Genomic DNA, 21,109 nt, shown 5'->3' with positions numbered 1-21,109 from the left:
AATATTTCTGTATCTTATTTCATTATATACTTTTTTTTTCCATCTCAGATTGTCATCTTCCATATATTCATGGTTACTGATGTTATATTTTTGTCTTCACCAGTTATGTCATCAATGGTTCTTATGTATGTGTAATGAATTGTGGCTTGGGTCAACAAACTGACATATTCATTCATATGGACAACACTGCATTAGGACATGCAATTTCAAAAGACCACCTACGTTTGATTTTATTACTTATTCATGACAAAATCATAGAATCAAAATTAAATACATCATTCAATAAAACCACATGTTATAGGAATTTCAATGATCTTTTTTTCCGTTTCAGACATTCATTTTAGGCTAAACATTTTATACCCATTAATCAGTATTTATTTTTTTACTTTTATTATACTCCTTTAATAGAAAACAACTGAAAAAATGACACTTACATAAAATGCTCATCGTATAACATTTAAGGTCATTAACTACCAATTATTAAATATTCCAATTAAACACTTAACCAACCCTAAACGAAAGCCTAAATTATTTCAATAAATTATAAAAATTACTAATTTATTATTAATAATCAATTCAAATTAGTTTCTCATTAACTGTCAAAAATACAACTCAATTCCTGTGTTAGTGTATAAATCAACCAGCCTTTTCTTTTTTCTATTATACTAAAATTATAAACAAAATCTAACTACTAAAAATTTATTTTATTCTATCAACATACAATATTTTCAACCATATTGTATGTTGCATATTTTCTTAATTACAAATCATGAAAATATTAATTAATTATATCTTTTATCAATTCAACTAATCATATTACAAAATACAATTACTGGAAAAATAAACAACAAAACTGTATTTCATCTTTACTTTTCCATCCAAACTACATCAATTCATCTATCATAATTTCATTACTGCATAATATTTTCCAACTTCAATTAAAAACAATATAAAATAAAACTCCTGCATAAATAACAAAAAAAGTCACATTCATCTAAATTTTCAATCCAAACTATGTCAATTCATGCATTTCCATTCTACTGCATCCGTCATCAATTGTATAAAAAACCTGCAAATAAAATTTAATAACAATTATCAACAATTGATTACTTGCAATATTACACATACACAAGTAAAATAATATAATATAACATCATAGTAATACAATAAAAATAAACTTACTACTTCTCATACAGCTACAATAACACACTTGAGTTACTAATTCATAAACATTACCTGTATCACTGAATGCTGGAGATAACGACACTTCATAACTATATATTGATTCTGACTGTGAAACAGACATCTCAGCAACCCCATTATCAAATTCATCGCATTTGTCAAACAAATCTTCAATGTATTCATCTTCCTACAATGACAACATTACACACATCACATCTAACTCTGTTTAACCAATAAATATATAATTTTAATATAATTTATATTCGTTACCTCTTCATTTTTGTAAGCTATATAACTTTCTTCAAATTCAAAACTCATTCCACGTGTGCTTTGTTCCATATCATCCAAATTCTGTTGTCTTCCACACGTTCTCATGTTATGACCTATTTGTTTACACAAACTACACTTAATACTCTTTTTTTATTTCCTACCTTTGCGCCATGAACCTTCAACAACAGACCTTCCTTTACTTCTAGCAATGACAGGATTTCTTATAACTACACTTAATTCATCACCCAATGCATTGCCTTCTTCGGATTCATCACCTTTTTTAGCTCTTATTTCAACTAATTCATTTACAACTTTATCCCTTTTATCAACATAATCATCATATGTTTCACATGCCAAAGTACTAAGCTCTTTAAAATACTCCATTAATGACAAGTATCTAGCATCTTTCTCAGAGTCCCACCTATGTGTACTAACATTGCCCTTCACTTCATCCTTCGCCACCTTAGTCCACCTTTTTAACACAAAACATTTTGGTAACTCTGATAAATTCAGATGAACCAACACTGCAAGTATATGATCACATGGAATGCCGATTGATTCCATTCTTAAGCACAAACACTTCAAATCACACGGTGTTGATTGATATGACACATGCCATTGTTTGTCAATCATTTCATATTTTCTCACTATGTATATACAACAACCAAATGTCTGCTTGCAACCAATCACCCTCATCAAACATGAACTATGAAGCTGATCACGAAATAATTTGAATATTTCTTTTGTATAACACTTTGCCCCCGACAGCTCAAGGTTATGAAAATCTGTTTCTGGAACAGGATCACCATGAATTGATGCAAAGTCAGCTTCAACTTCCCTATAACGCATATAACTCACAAGACGATTAAATTGTTGAACAAACTCTGTTAGATTAATCTTCGGATGAATATATTTTTTCAACTCAGAATGTAATCCTTCACACCGAGAAGTTGCCCTAAAACCAGCAAAGAAAGCCCCTCTAATATAAGTTGTACACCACATCTTCCTCTTTTCAAATAAGTCTATAACCCAAGGATGATCATGCAACTCAAACTTGTTCAACATTTCAGACCATTTCTTTCGAAATTCACCAATTTCATACTCACCCAACATGCATTTTCTTAAATCCTTTGTAAATGTCAGCTTCTTAATGTTAGTTGTCGCATTCCTTAATAAGTGCCATGCACACAATCTATGCTGTGAATTAGGAAATACCTTTCTTATCGCATTTTTCATTGCAACATCACCATCAGTGATAATAGACATTGGTGACTTTCCTTTCATGGCTTCTACAAATTGCCCAAGTACCCAAATATATGTTTCTTCAATTTCATTTGAAACAATAGCACTCCCAAATACTATCGTATGATTGTGATGATTCACACCAGAAAATACAACTACAGGACATAAATACTTATTTTTCCCATATGTTGCATCAAATGCTAACACATCACCAAAAACTTCATACTCCATCTGCATCATGCCATCACACCAGAACAAATGTTGCAATCTATTTTCCTCATCAACAGTGTGACCAACATACATTAAAGGATCATTGCATTTTAAACCATTCAAAAATTCCAAGGAACATTTTGAATCCAAACCTTGCAACCTTCTTTGCCTTCCAATTTGATTGTATATGTCCTTTTTACAAAAAGAAAGTCTCTCATACCCTCCAGGGTGATCTGCAAGTGACCCATAAATTTGAGGAGTACTTATGCCAACTTTTCTCATTTTATTCAACTGCATTATATCTAACTCACTCATATCTCTATGAGAAGCTAACATTCTACAATACTTATCTTCCAAAAAACTATGGTTGTGGTCATCCACAAAATATGTAATGTACCATAGTCCACATCTGCTATCAATATGCACTCTTAGTTTTGCTTCACATTCGCACCTTGTCTCCGATGTTTGCTTTCGCGTTCGATTCTGTATGTTCAAAACACGGTTATCTCTAAATCCTTCCTTGAAACAAACAAATGTTTATTGTAATTTTTCCCCCTTAATATTTATCAAATTCTTGCTCTTTCTTGCGGCAAATCCATTAACTTTTGCAAACCAGTAATAAAATAAGTAAGCCATCTCAACACTTACAAATTGAACATTCCTAAGCTCATGGGGACTTAAATGCAAATCTAAATTAAAAATATCATTCAAAGTAGAAACTATCACCCCGTTTTCACTGTCAAAAACCTCAAATCTTCCTTCATTAACAACATTTTCCACTTCTTCATCACAAATTTCCTATAAATCAATAACCAAATTCTCATCTTCCTCATTCTCATTTATATTATCTTCTCCTTCACTTATTCCTTCAAAATTAAATACTCCTTCATTTATGCCTTCAAAATTATCTACTCCTTCATTTATGCTTTCACAATTATCTACTGCCACCTAAAAAGTTTTAATCCTCAATTAAACCTTTTAAGACTATCACAAACTTAAAAAGAATATTAACCTTCATCATGACAGTTATGACACACATGACACAACGCAATATTAAAGGACACAACCCTAAACATGACACAAATATCACTTACCTCTATACTTGAATTCTGAAAGTCCATTCTACTTTCACGTTTAATAACAATAAGTCAATCTATCAACCTCAAAACACTTCCGCAGCAGTTAATCTCTCTATTAACGGTAGACACCAGCAACAGATGTATCAACAAAATTGCACATACATATAAAATCAAATGCAAAATAAACAAAAAACGTTAACTTCCAAAACGGCTTCCTTTTGTACGCGACACTTTAGGTTTCAAAAATAAACAAAATCGATTGGTCACCTATTAAACCTAACAAATCTTCGCACCGGTTGCGGACTACCACCAACAACAACGGACGGGCCGCCGGAGCCCTACTTCGAAGATGCTCTCCACAAAAGGACGATGCCGCCAATCGCACCTCGTAATCGGAACTGGTACAACCAAAACACCACAGTAACCGGGTCGCAAATCAACTGATGATGGAAAACCCTAAACAACACCAAAACCCTTCATAAACCTAAAAACACGGACAAATATCAAAATTAGAAAGACTACTCTGCAATTATTAAATCTTACTCATTACATTATAATCTCAACCGTTCAATTTTTTAATATTATATCTACGATCATCCTAAATCCTAAACATGCAGCACGGATGGACCACTTCCTAAACTTTCCCATCAGAGACTTCACATGGAAAGTGATTGAATTAGATATTCAAACACACTCTAAATGTGGTTGGTTGAGTGATGGTGGAAGGATCCATTATACTTTTAAAAAATTAAAATTAAAATTAAAAGTAATGATGTGATTGAATTGACATTTTTTTTTTAAGGAAAAGGTTTGGTGACAAAACAGGGTTTCGAGGTCGAACGAAGATTTGGAGCCTAGTCTAGATAGATTATTGAAAGGGACAGTGGCACTCTAGAGTACCAAAACTGGTCAATAAATGAAGATAACATAGACCAAAACTCAATAAATAAATTCTCTTCTCTTTAAGCATCCCTTTAGATTAGTGATGGCAATGGCAAAAGTAAATGTGGGTAGTTGGATGATGGTGGTGATGGTGATGGTGATGGTGAGCATGGTGGAAGGAGGGAGTTGGTGCGTGGCGAAGATTGGGGCGAACGAGGAAGCACTGCAGACAGCACTGGACTCTGCTTGCGGAGGCGGTGGAGCTGATTGCGCTCCCATTCAGCCCGATGGTCTCTGTTACATTCCCAACACCCTTCAAGCTCACGCTTCTTATGCCTTCAACACCTTCTACCAGCGTAATGCCAGAGCTCCCGACGCATGCCTCTTCTCCGGAACATCCACCATCGCTCAAACCGATCCCAGTACATGCCCCTTTTCTCTTTTCACTACTTTACTTCAATCATAAGGATCACATCACACATCTCTCTCTCTCTGTAAGGAATACAAGTCCTAGTGCTGTTGAACCCACTGAGAGCACTACTACGCAAGCACTGAATGCACCAGAGGCACATGCAAGAAGGGTGAGACGTCCACCTCAGCATTTGGAGGATTATGTGACCACGTGCCCTGACCCACGCACAAAGAAGAATTCCGTTAGGAAGGATTGATTGAGAATATCCTTTTGTTATTAGCTAATGATTGTACTGCAAGGCAAATTGCCATTCGTGCATATATAGCACTTTACTGTATGGAAAAAGGAAAAGAATAGAAAAAAGTATTTGCTTTCTCTCTGAATTATCTCTTCTTTCTGTTATTATTCTCCTTTCTCCTGCTGCAGCACCTTCCATTTGGTGCTTTCATTGCTTCCTACTCACCATGACCGACCCTACCTCTCCTTCAGGGGAGCTTACCAAACTCAACCTACAATTGGAGCAGCTCTTCCTTTCCCATGCTAACCTGTCCCATACCATCCATGACCTAGCCAATCGCACCTCCATTCTTGAAAACCAGAACCACCATCACCCATCCCCTTCTACCAAACCTGTCAAATTTGACCTCCCTACTTTTAATGGCTCTGAGGCCCTTGGGTGGATTTTTAAGGTCACCCAATTTTTTGACTACCACCAAACCCCCCCTGACCAACGTATCCAAATTTCATCCTTCTACTTAGAAGGCTCAGCTCTTTCATGGTACCAGTGGATGTTCAGCAATGGGTTGCTTACTTCCTGGGAGGCATTCCTGCGGGCCCTAGAGCTCCGCTTTGCCCCCTCCAAATTTGACGATCCCATTGCTTCCCTTTGTAAGCTCACTCAAACGAACAGCCTCCTCGATTATCTTTCGGAGTTCGAGACTTTGGCCAACAGAATCTCCGACTTTCCACAGAGTTTCTATCTCAGCTGTTTTCTCTCCGGTCTACGCCCTAACCTCCGCCGCGAGGTCACCGCTCAGCAGCCACCGGATCTTCCCAGTGCCATAGCCTTGGCTAAACTCCATGATGATAAGTACCGATCCTCACAGCTCACCCCTAACCGTTTTGGCCGTACTCACCTTCCTTCCCCACCCTCTCCACCGCCCTCTTCACCTACCCCCCTCAAACAACTTCCCCCTCTTCTCCCTACACCACCAACCCGGCTGCCTATTAAACGTCTTACTGAAGCTGAGATGCAAGCTCGGAGGGACAAGAACCTCTGTTTTAATTGCGATGAACGATACACTAGAGGCCATCGTTGCAAACCCCAATTCCTCCTTCTCACCACCTTTGATTCTGAGGAACAGAGTGAATTTACGGCCACTGATGAGGATCCAATCACCGACGAGGTCCAACAAGAGGCTGGGTTGATCAGTTTACACGCTTTTTCTGGTCACTGGACCCCACGCACGTTTCGGGTCACCGGATCCATCCAGGGTTATGCGGTCCAAATCCTTGTGGATAGTGGTGCAACACACAATTTCATCCAGAGCAGGGTTGCCCAATTCCTTCATCTATGCTCCAAGCCCACACTGAGCCCATTACGAGTCATGGTGGGAAATGGAGAATTCCTACCTTGCTCTTCCTTTTGTCCACAAGTTCAACTCTCCATAGACCAGCAACAATTCTCGGTGGATCTGTACCCTTTGGAATTATCAGGTACAGATGTAGTTTTGGGAGCTCATTGGCTCTCCATGGTCAGCCCTTTTGTGATGGATTATAACGGGCCCTTCATGAGGTTCATGTGGCAAGGGAATATGGTTGAATTACAGGGGGACAGCGGCCCAAATCCTTCACCTATAACAGCCCACCAGCTTCGCCGATTACAAACCACTAATCGAGTCGAAGCCCTTTTCCAACTCTCTTTAGACTTTTCACCCTCCCCCCTCCATACTGAACCACCCCCACCCACCACTGCTACCCTTCTCCCTTCCTCTTCCCAGCCACCATTACAATCCCTCATCCACAAGTATGCTTCCCTTTTCACCGCCCCAACCTCCCTTCCCCCTCCTCGGCCCACTGACCACTCCATCACATTACAACCCAATACTGCTCCTATTTCTGTACGGCCCTATCGATACCCACATTTTCAGAAGCAGGAAATTGAGTCGCAAGTGAAGAAAATGTTAGACTCCGGTTTTATCAAACCCAGTACCAGTCCCTATTCATCTCCCGTCCTCTTGGTCAAAAAGAAGGATGGAACATGGCGCTTTTGCGTCGATTATAGGGCCCTCAATACGGTGACTGTGAAAGATAAATTCCCTATCCCAACAGTTGATGAACTTATTGATGAGTTGGGCCATGCTTCTTGGTTTTCAAAGCTGGACCTCTTCTCCGGTTTTCACCAGATTTTGATGAGACCTCATGACTCCGAAAAGACTGCATTTCGAACCCATAACGGCCATTTCGAATTTCGGGTCATGCCTTTCGGGTTGTGTAATGCTCCCTCCACATTCCAGGCTACAATGAATGACATGTTCCGGCCTCATCTCCGTCGTTTCATCATCGTCTTTTTCGATGATATTTTGGTCTATAGTCCGACTCTGCAAGACCATGTTCTCCACCTGGAAACTACATTTCAGTTACTGCTCTCACACTACTTTCGCCTCAAGGGCAGCAAGTGTTGTGTGGGTCTCCAATCAATTCAATATTTGGGTCATGTAGTCTCGGCCAAGGGTGTGGAACCTGATCCGGAGAAGCTTGATTCTGTTCGCACTTGGCCCCGTCCTTCCACATTAAAATCCCTTCGGGGTTTTTTGGGACTTACAGGGTTTTACAGGCGTTTTGTCTCGGGGTACTCTACTATTGCCCATCCCCTTACTGACCTCTTGAAGAAGGATTGTTTCCTTTGGACTGATAAAGCACAAGAGGCTTTTGATCGCCTTAAGTCGGCCCTCATTGCTGCCCCTGTTCTAGCAATTCCCAAATTTGACTTATTATTTGTTATTCAAACTGACGCTTCTGGTGCAGGTATGGGTGCAGTCCTTTCACAGAATGGACATCCGGTTGCTTATTTCAGCAAACAATTCTGTCCGAAGTTGCGCAACTCCTCCACCTACATTCGTGAGTTATGTGCAATTACTTCTGCAGTGCAGAAATGGCGCCAATATCTCCTTGGTCGTCATTTTATTATACAGACAGATCAACGCTCTATTAAGGAGCTACTCACCCAGACGGTGCTCACTCCAGAACAGCAGCAGTACTTATTCAAATTATTGGGCTTTGATTTCGAGATTCAGTATAAACCAGGAAAATCCAACTTGGCTGCTGATGCTCTTTCTCGGCGAGAAACCTTCCTTGACAATAGTGCAGATTCATTGCTGGTTTTATCTGTCACTCATTCTGATTTCTTGCAGGATTTGAAATCTTCCTTGGCAGATAACGTGGAATTCAAGGAATTGAGGGATAATATCTCTGCAGCACCTTCTGACTTCCCACATTTTTCCCTTCGTGAAGGCCTCATTACCTACAAAGGGAAAACATGGTTGCCGTCTTCTTGCTCCCTCATTCCCCTCCTCCTCCATGAGTTCCATTCTACTCCCATGGCTGGCCATACCGGGGTCTCTCGCACCCTTAGCAAGCTCTCTGCCAATTTCTATTGGCCCAGTATTCGCAAGGATGTCCAACGCTTTGTGGAGCAATGTCAACCCTGTCAACAAACAAAGATACCAACGCAGAAGCCATCGGGTCTACTGCAACCCATACCTCCTCCTTCGCGTTGTTGGGAAGACTTGTCCCTCGATTTCGTTGTGGGCCTTCCTCCTTATAAGGGCTTTACCACTATACTAGTTGTTGTTGACAGATTCTCCAAGGGTGCCCATTTTGGCATGTTGCCCAAATCCTTTTCAGCAGGTTTAGTGGCTCAGTTATTTGTTGATGTTGTTTGCAAACACCACGGCCTCCCCCTCAGTCTCATCTCTGATCGCGACCCAATTTTCCTCAGTCAGTTCTGGCAAGAGCTTTTCCGGTTAAGTGGCACCAAGCTTCGTCTTTCCACAGCCTACCATCCTCAAACCGATGGTCAAACTGAGGTGGCAAACAAGGTTCTACAGCAGTACCTTCGTTGTTTCGTTCACCACAAACCTTCTCTTTGGGGCAAGTTCTTATCATGGGCCGAATGGAGTTTCAATACGTCGGTCAATGCTTCCACTGGTTTTTCTCCGTTTGAAGTGCTCTATGGTCGCAAACCACCCCTTATGCCTCCCATTCTCCCTGAAGATACTTCTAATGCTGCAGTTCAATCTGAGCTTGCTACCCGTGCTGCAATACTGCACAAGCTGGAGTCTAATCTTAAAAAAGCTCAAGAGACAATGAAGAAATGGGCTGACAAGTCTCGCCGGGAGCTACATTTTGCTGTGGGTGACTGGGTCTATATCCGTTTGCGTCCACGCAGGCAAACTTCTGTCACTGCGACTCATTCTGTCAAACTTATGAAGCGATTCTTTGGACCTTTCAAAATTTCGAGGAAAATTGGTTCCGTTGCTTATGAAGTTGAGCTCCCCCCTTCCGCGCGAATACATAACGTGTTCCACGTTAGCCTCCTGCGTCCGCATAAGGGTCCCCTGCCCTCCCCTCCTCTCTCCTTACCCCCGGTAATTGAGGACAATCACCCCATACTGGAACCTGCTGCTATTCTCGATTGGAAATGGGATAATTCTTCTAGTCCGCCTGCAGTTCTTGTCTTAGTCCACTGGCAGGGCTTACCACTTGAGGAGGCCACTTGGGAACCTTGGACCATCTTGCAATCTCAGTTTCACCTTGAGGACAAGGTGTTTCTTGAACCTGGAGGGGATGTAAGGAATACAAGTCCTAGTGCTGTTGAACCCACTGAGAGCACTACTACGCAAGCACTGAATGCACCAGAGGCACATGCAAGAAGGGTGAGACGTCCACCTCAGCATTTGGAGGATTATGTGACCACGTGCCCTGACCCACGCACAAAGAAGAATTCCGTTAGGAAGGATTGATTGAGAATATCCTTTTGTTATTAGCTAATGATTGTACTGCAAGGCAAATTGCCATTCGTGCATATATAGCACTTTACTGTATGGAAAAAGGAAAAGAATAGAAAAAAGTATTTGCTTTCTCTCTGAATTATCTCTTCTTTCTGTTATTATTCTCCTTTCTCCTGCTGCAGCACCTTCCACTCTCTCTCTCTCTCTATATATATATATATATATATACATTACAGGCTATGGATCTTGCATCTACCCTTCCTTCGCAGCCTCACCAACAAGGTATATATGCCTCTTCCTTCTCCTTCTACTTCTTTTCTTTCACCAACAAGAATTTAATTCGTTTTGTAGCCATTTATTTATTTGTGATAGTGGGAATGGCCTGAGTTCCCAGGAAGAGACAGAGAGAGATCTCTGGAAGTGGAAAGAAAAATGGTTTATTGTCCCTTACGTCTTGCCCCTTTTGGTTGTACTGTTGCGGCCTTGTGCTTCTCACTTTGTTGTAGTATGCATTCAATCCAACCTTCATCCTGCCTTCACTTAGTGTTAATTAATATCTCACTTAAACCTTATTCCCTTTTAACTACGTTTAGGTGGGTGGTTTACTGTAAAGATACTATATTATTATGTTCAAGTGTCATTGGCAATGGGAACACAACTTGTTGGTGATTCGCCAAAACAGCAAAGACAAAGATGGACTTCTGAAGTACAGTAACTATGTCATTGCTACTGGCCAATAGTAACCATGTTTTTATTCCTTATTTATTTGAACGGAGAAAATTTTAAAATTAAATTCAAAGGAAAAAGGAAACAGACGAGAGATTTTTTTTTTTAAAGTATTTTTTCATTATAGTTAGTCGAAAGAAAATGTGCAGTTCTTTTTTTTCTTATCCCTCGGCGAAGAAAGCAAATTGCTCGGGAAAACAGGTGACTTTAACGAGGTCACTCCCAGTTGGCCAGTTGGTCACACCCGCGTGATTATTCATTTGAATATAAAAGATGAATGCATTACTGTAAACTGAGTTATGATTGCTTACTTTATTTCTTATAATGTCTAGAACTGTTGGAGTAACAAATACAACAGTAACAACACCACCTACCAGTACCATAACAAGTCCAATCCATGGAGGAGATGGTGCAGCATCAGCATCAGGAATGAACCCTCTAATCCCTGAAAATTCTGGAGCACCTTCAAAGACAATGGCCACCTCCTCATTTTTTGTTTTCCTTCTCATTCTGCTCCTTATCCCTTAGGCAGACTTTTCTACCTGAGTTATGTAATGGAAGTCATATCCTCCTCTGAAGTGGGAGGTATAGAGCAAGAATTGTTCGGAGACCTTTCTATTTAAGTCAGTAGCTCAGTTTCGTTGTTCTCTTCGCATACTTGTTTGTTTAGACCTGCTTCCTTACAATGAATTTCTTCCGTATCACTTTTTTCTCTATGATCTTTACTTTTCTTGCTCCTCCTTTTGTAAGGCCACCGATCAGGCCGATAGATTACCAGCTTATTTTATAGATAAATGCAAGTGAGACACATCAAAATCCTGACCGAATAAATAGTGTCTAAGGTCTTGCATATTTGAAATAAAGACTAAATCTGATAGTAATATGCATTTTTCCAATTTTCTGTTGCAGAGAAACACTAGTAGGATTCCAATAAATTGGAAAAATGTTATCAGGATTATAAGAATACAAAATTCATACCGAGTAAAACGCAATACATGTCCTACGTTACGATTATATCCTGTGTATCCAATATCCACTCAAGATATTGTTTTATTCTTTAATTTTAAAATACTTGTTTACAATTCATTCTTGTTAACTAATACACAATAACATACAGTATGCCTTTGAATCCAATTGCCGCACGTGGTGTCAGATATGATAATTTCAGCGCTACACTCCTTGAAATCATTGATGTGCTTAATGCATCTTCAAGTAAAAAAAATTTAGCGCCCTCCTGCAAAATTGAAGGAAAGCATCCAGGTTAAAAACATATTTACTCATAATAAATAAGAAACTGAATTACTTGCTACAGATAACAAATCTTAATCCATGCTTGCGTGTAAGATACTCTAATATAATCCTATATAGCTGAGTTTACGAGAAAAGTAGCTAGATATTAGAAAAAAACTTGATAGCAAGCCAAAAGAAGATATTAAAGCATTTCAAGTATTACTTTTGTGTGTGTATATATATATATATATCAACGGTCAATCTAATGCAACAATGTAAAAATATTATGTACCTATGGGCTGGCTGGTGGGCATTTTTGAGGTTGCCTAACAATGTAAATCTCATCTCCAGCGCTACCATAAAAGTCTTGATTGCGATGCCAAGTCCACAGTGCATGGGTTTCATTTTTCATCTGCATATGACATAGCAGTTATGTTTTGTGTACCTCTAACATGCATGAATGAGTGAATGTTATGGTAATTTCCATCCATAAAGAAAAGAGTAAAGAAAGAAGGATGACCTCTAGAATGCCATGACCGAAGCTAGTTTCTCTGAAAGCACTATAATCAGGCTGTCGGTCCCAACAGAAGTTACCTGCTGCTGGACCCGATGTAAAGTTAAAGGCACAGAAGCCTCCCATGAAGTCATCTGGTGTAGTTGATGGTTCTGGACACTCTCCAGGTTCATCAGCATGTGTGATTGCCATCTTTTCCCTGTTGCCACCATCACCAACCGTGATATGAACAGGACCACAAGGATCCAATGTGTAGTTGTATACCCGGTTTGATCTCTCATACGCATGAACCTGTTCAACGTTCGGTTCCCATTAGAGATTTTACAAGTACAAGCTATGACTCAACTAAAAATGCATTTATTGAACTTCACCTTGCCAATTTATCTATGGATCATGGACAAATGATAGGGCAAGCAACAAATATCCTTCCATAGAAAGGCTAGACTAATGCATCATATATGAAAATTAATGAAAACAATAGCATACATGTCCATTGAAGACAATGTCAACGCCATATTTATATAGCAAGTCTTCCATCTCTACCCTCATACACTCTGCTTCTCTATAATGTGCCTTGTAGGTGCTGTACCAAGGTGAATGCCATGTAGCTACCAACCACGGAGTTACTTCCCTGTCAACAGAAGCCAAGTCTCTCTCCAACCACTTGTACTGGTCCCCTGCAATAAAAGAGGGGATGGCATTGGTTGTGAGCTAATTAGAAACTTTTAACACTATCCCAATCAATATTATGCATGTAATTAAACAGCAATGCTTTCCAAAGTCTAAACCATGTTAGTAGTGAGCTAATTAGAAACTATTAACACTATCCCAATCAATATCATGCAGGCAAGTAAACAGCAATGCTTTCCAATGTCTAAACCATGTTAATAGTACGAAGAATATTGGATCATGTAGAAGACAATAAAAGAAAAGGATAGAGGGAGAGTTAACCTGATTTGTAATACGATATGTAGGAACCCAGCATTATAAAATGTATCCCTCCAGCATTGAAAGAATAATATAAGGTGGATGATGATCCACTCTCTTCTGATGGGAATGCAAATCGAGAACTATAAGCAACAAATGTTCGATTTTCAGCTTGTTTTTCAATCTCATGATTCCCTTCTATTACCATTATTGGGACACTAGAAATCAGAGGCTGCATGTACCTGAATCAACAACAACCAACATTGATTGCATTGTAAAGAAAATCAAGATAACGGCATGGCAAGACCACTAAAACAATGATAGAAAAAAGCTTCCTAAGGAAGAAAGTCAAAATGTACCTTCCCCAATAATCCCAACGAGGCTGATATGTTTCATGGATGGGAGTGTTAGAAAATGAGCAAGAGTAGCAGTCTGCCCCAGTACCATTTGTAAGATACAGGTTAGCGTAACTAACATCTCCAACCAACAGAATAAGATCAGGATGGTTACTGGTCATATGATTAACAGTGGATGTGGTATTGTATGTAAGGCCCAAGTCTCCAACCACTGCTATTCTGCTAGGGTAGCTCTTGGGGCCAGAAGCTGGCATAGTCCTGAAATAATGAATATCACTCATTGCTGACCAAGAAGGATCTCCACATTGATATTGATATAGTGTGTTGGGTTTCACTCCTGCGGCAAATACAACACAATTCTAAATTTTCCCAATAACTTCTTTTGCCTCTGGTACAAGTGCACAACCAATTATATATGCCATACAAATACACATTTGACTTAAAATAACTAGCAAAGGCAAAGGATAATGATTCTAAACCCTGCTTATTCTTTCCAAGTCATAAATACATTTATTTGGATAAAAAAATTCCAGTGCAAGTGGGTTAGAACATAGAAGGGAAGCTTGTACAGAGTCTTATACCTGTGAGACGAACGTGATGTATAATTCCAGAGGTGTAGTTCTGAAGGCCTTCAAATGGATAAAGCTGACTGTAGACGAGGGAATAACCCGTAGCTTGGTGACTCATTTTCCTTCCGAACCTTCCATATTGAACTATGCTAGCAACAGTTTCAGGATCTAAGGGTTCTATATTGTCCCCAATTTGGAACTCCCCTGCAAATATAATCGACAATGTGACACCTATTTTATGCCATATACGTTTTATAGATAAGCACTAGTTATGAGGTAAAAGTAAACCTATATAGTCACTTGAATTTGACATGAAATTAAGAGTTATGGCAGTAACATGCCCAAAATATGGCCTTAGGAGAAAAAAACAAATTCAACACTTACAATTGGTAGATAGCTAAAGGTTCAATGAAATTCGATAACCTCGAATTGTACGATTGTTGGTAGCTTAATGCATTAAAAAGCAACTTTATGTTAATTGTTGAATGAAGGAAAAGGTATAAGCACCTAGAGAGTGAGTGTGCTTCGGTGCTTCCTGTAGCAACACGGGTTTTAATTCAACGGTACTGAAAGCAACATTAATTGCATTTGGAAAATGAAAACAAGAGCAAAGCCATTTGTCTGCATGCCATGATGGCATGAATTATAAGTTCACGTGAAGGAATGAAGCAAAAAAACAAGAAAAGTGATGGTTGCATTCATTTGTGACCTGTTTTTATTATTTCAAGTGGGGGGAACAAGATGAGAAAGTAGTAATGAAGATGAAAGTGGTACCTGTAATCCAAGAAATCCAAACAGAGTCATGAGAAGAAGAGAGGGAGAGAGAGATTTGTTCTGGCTGGAACCCTTTAACGATTCTTTGAACGAGAGGATCTGTATCTGGCAAGTCCACGGCGTTTCCTCGGAAGCTCTTATCAAGAGGAACGGTCACAGGCTTGAAGGGTCCATCCAGAGTGGTTGGAATTCCTCCATCAGCAAACACTGAACTTAGTGAAAACAACACACAAAATATAATAAGCCAACCCATTTCAGGATTCAACCTGAACATTCTCAAGTGCAATGACAGCACAATGAGTTGAGATGCTTAAATAGATGAGAGCTTGGATGGAAGAAAGAAGAGAAAAAACAAGGGTCAAAGTCAAATATTTCATCCGTTATGTAAGAAATATTTCAAAATGAGGAACGTTACGTTACAAATGGAGCAAACAAAGAAGATTTTTTATTTAATGCGACGCTAGAAAGGAGATCAAAGAAATGGACTTTATATATAAAAAAGAAACAACAAATCAAATGATCACTACACGTGGTGATGATATATTGGGAATGGAGGGTGTTTTTTGTTTGGACTAATCAATCTTAAGGTTGCTGGATAAATTAAACCTGCGTTTACATCGATCATATTTATAAACGTCAATTTTTCCAATTCTCCAGTCAAATGTTTTATCAGAGCACCAGTATATAAAAATAATAAATAAATATTTTAATGTACGTAATGAATACTGAATCGGATTTATACTTTTTTTGCAACTTTCATAGGAATGCCTAATTTATAAAAGTTCAAGCGTTACTAGTTGTAATTTCTAAAATAAAATATCTTCTATAACTAATTAATTAATTAATACTAATTTAATCAGTAATTTGTTATGAAAGCAACAACACAGCATCAATTGTGAAAGCATTATGCTGGAACAGATTGTGCTTATAAAATTTCTGGTTATTTTAAAAAGAAAGTTCAATCTTTCGTTGAAAAATCCACGTTTCACAGGTTTCATGTATTTAAGTTATCAAAATTGTTAAATCAATACTGCTGTATAAAAAGAAATACTTCATTTAGTAACTGTTTTTTTAATCAACATCAATTATTATACTCTTTAATTATTAAGAAAAAATAAAAAATTAAAAGATATTTTAGCAATTATTGAATTTAGTTCCTAAAAGTGAATAAGTTATAATAAAGTACACTTATAATTGTTTGACTAAAAGATTAATGATTAAAAATTATGAGAAGATCAAATATATATATAATAAAATCTAAAGTCAATTACGATATTTATCATTGATTTTTAATTAAATGTTACTTTTATTATCTTTCTTTTATTTTATTTTTAAATAAATATTAAGAGGCACAATATGCCTCTTTTTCATATATATATATATATATATATATATATATAATTAGACTAAAAAGAAATTAATTTAATATTTAGTGTTATTAGTGTAATATTTATATAAATATGTAAATAAATAGATTTCCCTTATATAATATGACGCAATGTTATTATTATTTTTTTTTTGTAAAGATAGGAAAAATTACAAAGATGGTCGCAATGATAATTGAACTTAGGTCCTCATGTTTCTAACTACCTCAACCCCTCTACACCCAACCACTAGGCTAACCCTAATGGTTTCGCAATGTTATTATTTAATTAAGAATTAAAAATTTTAGTTTAAAAAATACATTTAAAAAGACAAATCAATATTAATATAATATATAAAATGTAAATTAGACTTGAGAATAAATGTTATTAATTATAGCATTTAATGCTGTATTTAAATTTTGTAAATTATATCTTATGTTATCATACTTATATTAAAATGAACAATTTCTAAAATAAATTCTATAAAATAAACAATCTAACATTATCAAATCTGCATGCAATAATTCTCATTTATGTTCTACATAAAGTCTACAAAATAAATTCTAATATAATTATATCTACTTGCAATAATTCATGATTTACCATCGATAATTCATCGAAATACTAATAGATTTAAGGAATCAAAATAAAAATATTAATTTAATATCGAACTTTTTAATAAAGTAATAATAAATTTGAGAAATCAAAATCAAAATTTTATTTTATTTTATAATAAAAATTGATATTAAATTAATATATATATATATATATATATATATATATATATTTGTAAAGTAATTTGAATTTAAATGTATACTTTTATTAAAAATCATAAAAATCTTATCTTATCTTTACTTACATTAAAGTGAAAAACTTTTCGATAATTTTTCAATGTCATCTTCATTCTCTATAAATTCTGCATATATTAATTTTTCCTCATAAAAAAATATTAATGAGTTTTTTTTAATAATGATTTTCCACTCAAATTTTATAATAAATTTTGCAATTAAAAAATATTAATTGCACGTCCATTGGGTTGTACAACCAATAACAATTTTTTAATTAAATGTGAGCCTCATCAATTTTAATATGTCTGCTCAATTAGAAGCCACATAAGGGATATGGAGATTTCAAAATATAGTGTATCTCACTTTCCTACATTTAAAATAGTTTAATTTCCAATTTAGTTTCTTAATCTTCCAGTTTTACCAACTTTCAAAAGACGATCTTTCATATTTTTCATAACATTATTCAGTAATTTTCTCAAATACCATATACATTAGTTACGTAGATTTATTTTTTATACATTAATTTATAAACGTTATATATTTTTCTATTATTATAGAATAAATATAAAATTTAAAATACAAATAAAATACGCTTTAAAGTCTAAAATTATAAAAATCATTTTTATTATATAAAGTATATTTCACATGCTCCCGTGTGATGTACGAGTAAACATATTAGTTGCATCGCACGGGTTTATTATTTAATTATGAATTTATTAAAAAAAACTAATATATACATATTTTAAACAATAAAAATTCAATAGGTGATATAAGTAAAAAGAAGTAAACTAGACTTGAGAAAAAATATTAGTATAACATTAAATGATATTAATGTAATTTTTTTTATAAATATATTAATGTAATGTTTGTACAAATATATATATATATATATATATATATATATATTATCTTTTTCAATATAATGTAACATAGTTTTGATATTTAATTAAGAATAGTATTTTAGTATGTGTATTTCATATTAAGTGTTTATTGTATATAATTAATTTTTTAATAATTATATATAAAAATAATACTATATTTGAATATATAAATTAGATTTAAAATTTGTATAAATAGATATTTGTAAATATATAAATGATATATTTTTATTTAAGATAAATAATTATATTATGATACAAAATTATTTTTAATTAATAATAATTTATTTTAAAAAATTAAAATTTAATTCATAAATAAGTATGATAAATAAAAAAATTGAATTAGATAAAAAGTTAAAATAATTTCTAAAAATGTTTTTGTTAAATAATAATATCTAAAAAATGTTATTGCGTAAAATATGAGTTAATTTAAAAAAATAATTAATTTTTTAAAAATCATATTTATATTTATATTAAACATTGCATTTATTAGCTTTTATCACTTTGATGAGATAAAATATCTTGGAAAAATAGGCGATACATGTGAAATAGTTTTACATTTCATCATTCATGATAAGTTATAAACTTTTATAATAAATAAGTATTGTAGAATTTTATTTCAATAATGATATGTAATTGGTTGTAAAATCATTTTACATTCATTGTGCAGTAAGAAAAACTTAAATATTTTACTTATATATATATTTTTTTTTTGTGTGTAGTGAGTGAATTAATAATGATGATTATTTATAAACATTGTTAGGGGTGTGCAAAAAATCTAAATTGCTCCGAACTGATCTATAATCGATTCGCTTCATATTGGAAAATCTAATTCATTTTGAAAAAAAAATCTGAACCAATCCACTTTATAAAATCGATTCAGTTATCTGATCTATTTTTATAAAGTGGAACGGTATTGTTCAGTTTAATTTTCTTAAAAATTCAATCTATATATAAATAAAAAATAGATAACTATACCATACTGAACCGATCTAACTTTAAAATAATATTCATATTTTATAGAAAAACAAACTTATCCACTTTATAAAAAATATATCCGATTTCTTTTTTTTATAAAACGGTTCAGGTTAAATTTTTCAAAAAAACCAATAAACACCGCTATGCTTAAGCAAGTGGTAATTCAAACTAACAATACAATATAAAGTATAAAGCGAGGTAGAGCAAGTAAATAAGAAGATTTGACTCACTTGTTAGATCTGTTGAGTAACTAAGTGCTTACATTGTGAGTTAATGGATCAAGGGTGTAGTGAGAATTACGCGGGTAGCTAGTGTGGAGAACACTCTGGGATGACCTACAAGTTAATAGTGTATGTGAAACCCAATTTGCTGGATATTTACACAATCATACTAGGCCTCATGGGGCCAATAATACATGGATCTTCTTGAATCTTAAATAAGCTTGGGTGTCTACAATCTGAGACTTTTTTTTTTTAATATACTGTTTTTTTTATTTATTTATTTAAATAACCCAGAGTGAAATATATTTACCTAAATATACCACCTAGTTTTGTAGGTGAGAAATCGGTTACTGGGTAACCGATTTCTCAAAGGGATTTTTCCAAAATTTTGAAAAATCCCTTTGAGAAATCGGTTACCCAGTAACCGATTTCTCAAAGGCCCCCTTTTTTTTTTTTTTCGTTTTTTCTGTTTTCTTTTTTGTTTTTTTTAATTTAAATTTTTTATTCTAGATTTATAAATTCTTTTTTAGTTTTTCAGTTTAAAATATATAGAATTTAAAAAAAATTATAATGAAATTTAAAATAATTAATTTAGTTATTATTTTGAATTCAGATTATAAGAATGTATTTAAAATTAAATTTAAAGAATAAAATTGAATCAAATTAAATTTAATTAGAAAATTTTAAAAAAAAGAAAATATTATGATAAATGACAACTTTAGATAAAAACAACATTAATTGAGATAAAGAAGTTGAAAAAAAATCAAAATACAACAATAAAATAGGAGTTCGAATAAAAAAGAGCAATAACAGAATTATAATACAGCAAATTAGAATCCAACTTTAATGATGTTTATGACCAATTTGGTGGGTTGTTGAAGAATTCAATTTGGGTAATGAATCAGATGGACAACCACATTTATTAGGATGTCAGTACCTTTAAATTAACATGTGTTACTGATCCCAGAAAATGACGTATCACTGTTACAACTTTATTCATTTGAACATCATAGCTTCTACTTCTGGTTCCACCTATGTTGTATCACTGTTAAATTTTAAGTTATTTTTAAATTTTGTATTAATTGTAAATAAAATAATTTAGTTAAGTTTTTAGAATAAGAATAAATAATAAAATAATTATTAAATAAATAAATAATGAAATAAATATGAATTTAAATTAATTAAAAAAAGACAATTTTTATTTAAAATGATAGTAAAGAAAATACAATATTTGGAAAGTTTGATGACATTTTAAGCTTGGTGACTTGAACTCCCTTGACGATAAGGACATTTCTTCTTTGAGTGACCGACATTCCTGCAGAGAGAACACCTTCTTGGTTGGCCTGGTTCAACCATATCCATTTCAGTGCGTATTCTGGATGACTTTGGACGACCTTTTTTATTTCTAATGTGTTCCGGATTTGGTATGATTTGCGGTTCTTCACAATCCGGCCAATAAGATTCATTAGGAAGTTCACCAAATAATTCGTTATAC

The 21,109-nt window shown here is 35.0% G+C and overlaps 3 protein-coding genes across 4 annotated transcripts; 1 reads left to right on the top strand and 2 right to left on the bottom strand.

Annotated features, from left to right (window-relative positions):
* Positions 1 to 1,012: 1,012 nt before the first annotated feature.
* On the bottom strand, positions 1,013 to 4,025 carry LOC145956488 (protein FAR1-RELATED SEQUENCE 5-like). Its single transcript, XM_083072094.1, has 7 exons — positions 3,999 to 4,025; positions 3,787 to 3,852; positions 3,553 to 3,702; positions 1,614 to 3,423; positions 1,453 to 1,565; positions 1,211 to 1,369; positions 1,013 to 1,069 (listed from the first exon to the last, which is right to left on the bottom strand). Exons 1-7 carry the CDS (start codon positions 4,023 to 4,025, stop codon positions 1,013 to 1,015), a joined length of 2,382 nt encoding a protein of 793 aa, XP_082928220.1.
* Positions 4,026 to 4,814: 789 nt separating this feature from the next.
* On the top strand, positions 4,815 to 11,731 carry LOC109809680 (PLASMODESMATA CALLOSE-BINDING PROTEIN 2). Of its 2 annotated transcripts, none has more exons than XM_083071474.1 (3): positions 4,815 to 5,287; positions 10,526 to 10,571; positions 10,662 to 11,026. In XM_083071474.1, the coding sequence occupies exons 1-3, from the start codon at positions 4,969 to 4,971 to the stop codon at positions 10,831 to 10,833; spliced, it is 537 nt and encodes a 178-aa protein (XP_082927600.1). In that variant the 5' UTR covers positions 4,815 to 4,968; the 3' UTR covers positions 10,834 to 11,026. The 2 variants fall into 2 exon arrangements, with proteins under 2 accessions (XP_082927600.1, XP_020228643.1); XM_020373054.3 differs by lacking the exon at positions 10,662 to 11,026 and adding an exon at positions 11,348 to 11,731 and having other exon boundaries at positions 4,828 to 5,287.
* Positions 11,732 to 11,874: 143 nt separating this feature from the next.
* LOC109809678 (purple acid phosphatase 15) lies at positions 11,875 to 15,944 on the bottom strand. Its single transcript, XM_020373053.3, has 8 exons — positions 15,386 to 15,944; positions 14,624 to 14,815; positions 14,046 to 14,379; positions 13,711 to 13,928; positions 13,246 to 13,436; positions 12,766 to 13,050; positions 12,538 to 12,657; positions 11,875 to 12,249 (listed from the first exon to the last, which is right to left on the bottom strand). The coding sequence occupies exons 1-7, from the start codon at positions 15,657 to 15,659 to the stop codon at positions 12,538 to 12,540; spliced, it is 1,614 nt and encodes a 537-aa protein (XP_020228642.1). The 5' UTR covers positions 15,660 to 15,944; the 3' UTR covers positions 11,875 to 12,249.
* Positions 15,945 to 21,109: the final 5,165 nt, after the last annotated feature.

This window comes from Cajanus cajan, chromosome 3 (genome assembly GCF_000230855.2).
Source record: "Cajanus cajan strain Asha chromosome 3, NIPB_CcT2T_4, whole genome shotgun sequence".
NCBI classification, from domain to species: Eukaryota; Viridiplantae; Streptophyta; class Magnoliopsida; order Fabales; family Fabaceae; genus Cajanus; species Cajanus cajan.
Note: the sequence above shows the minus strand (reverse complement) of the source record. Positions and strands in the feature narration are given on the sequence as shown.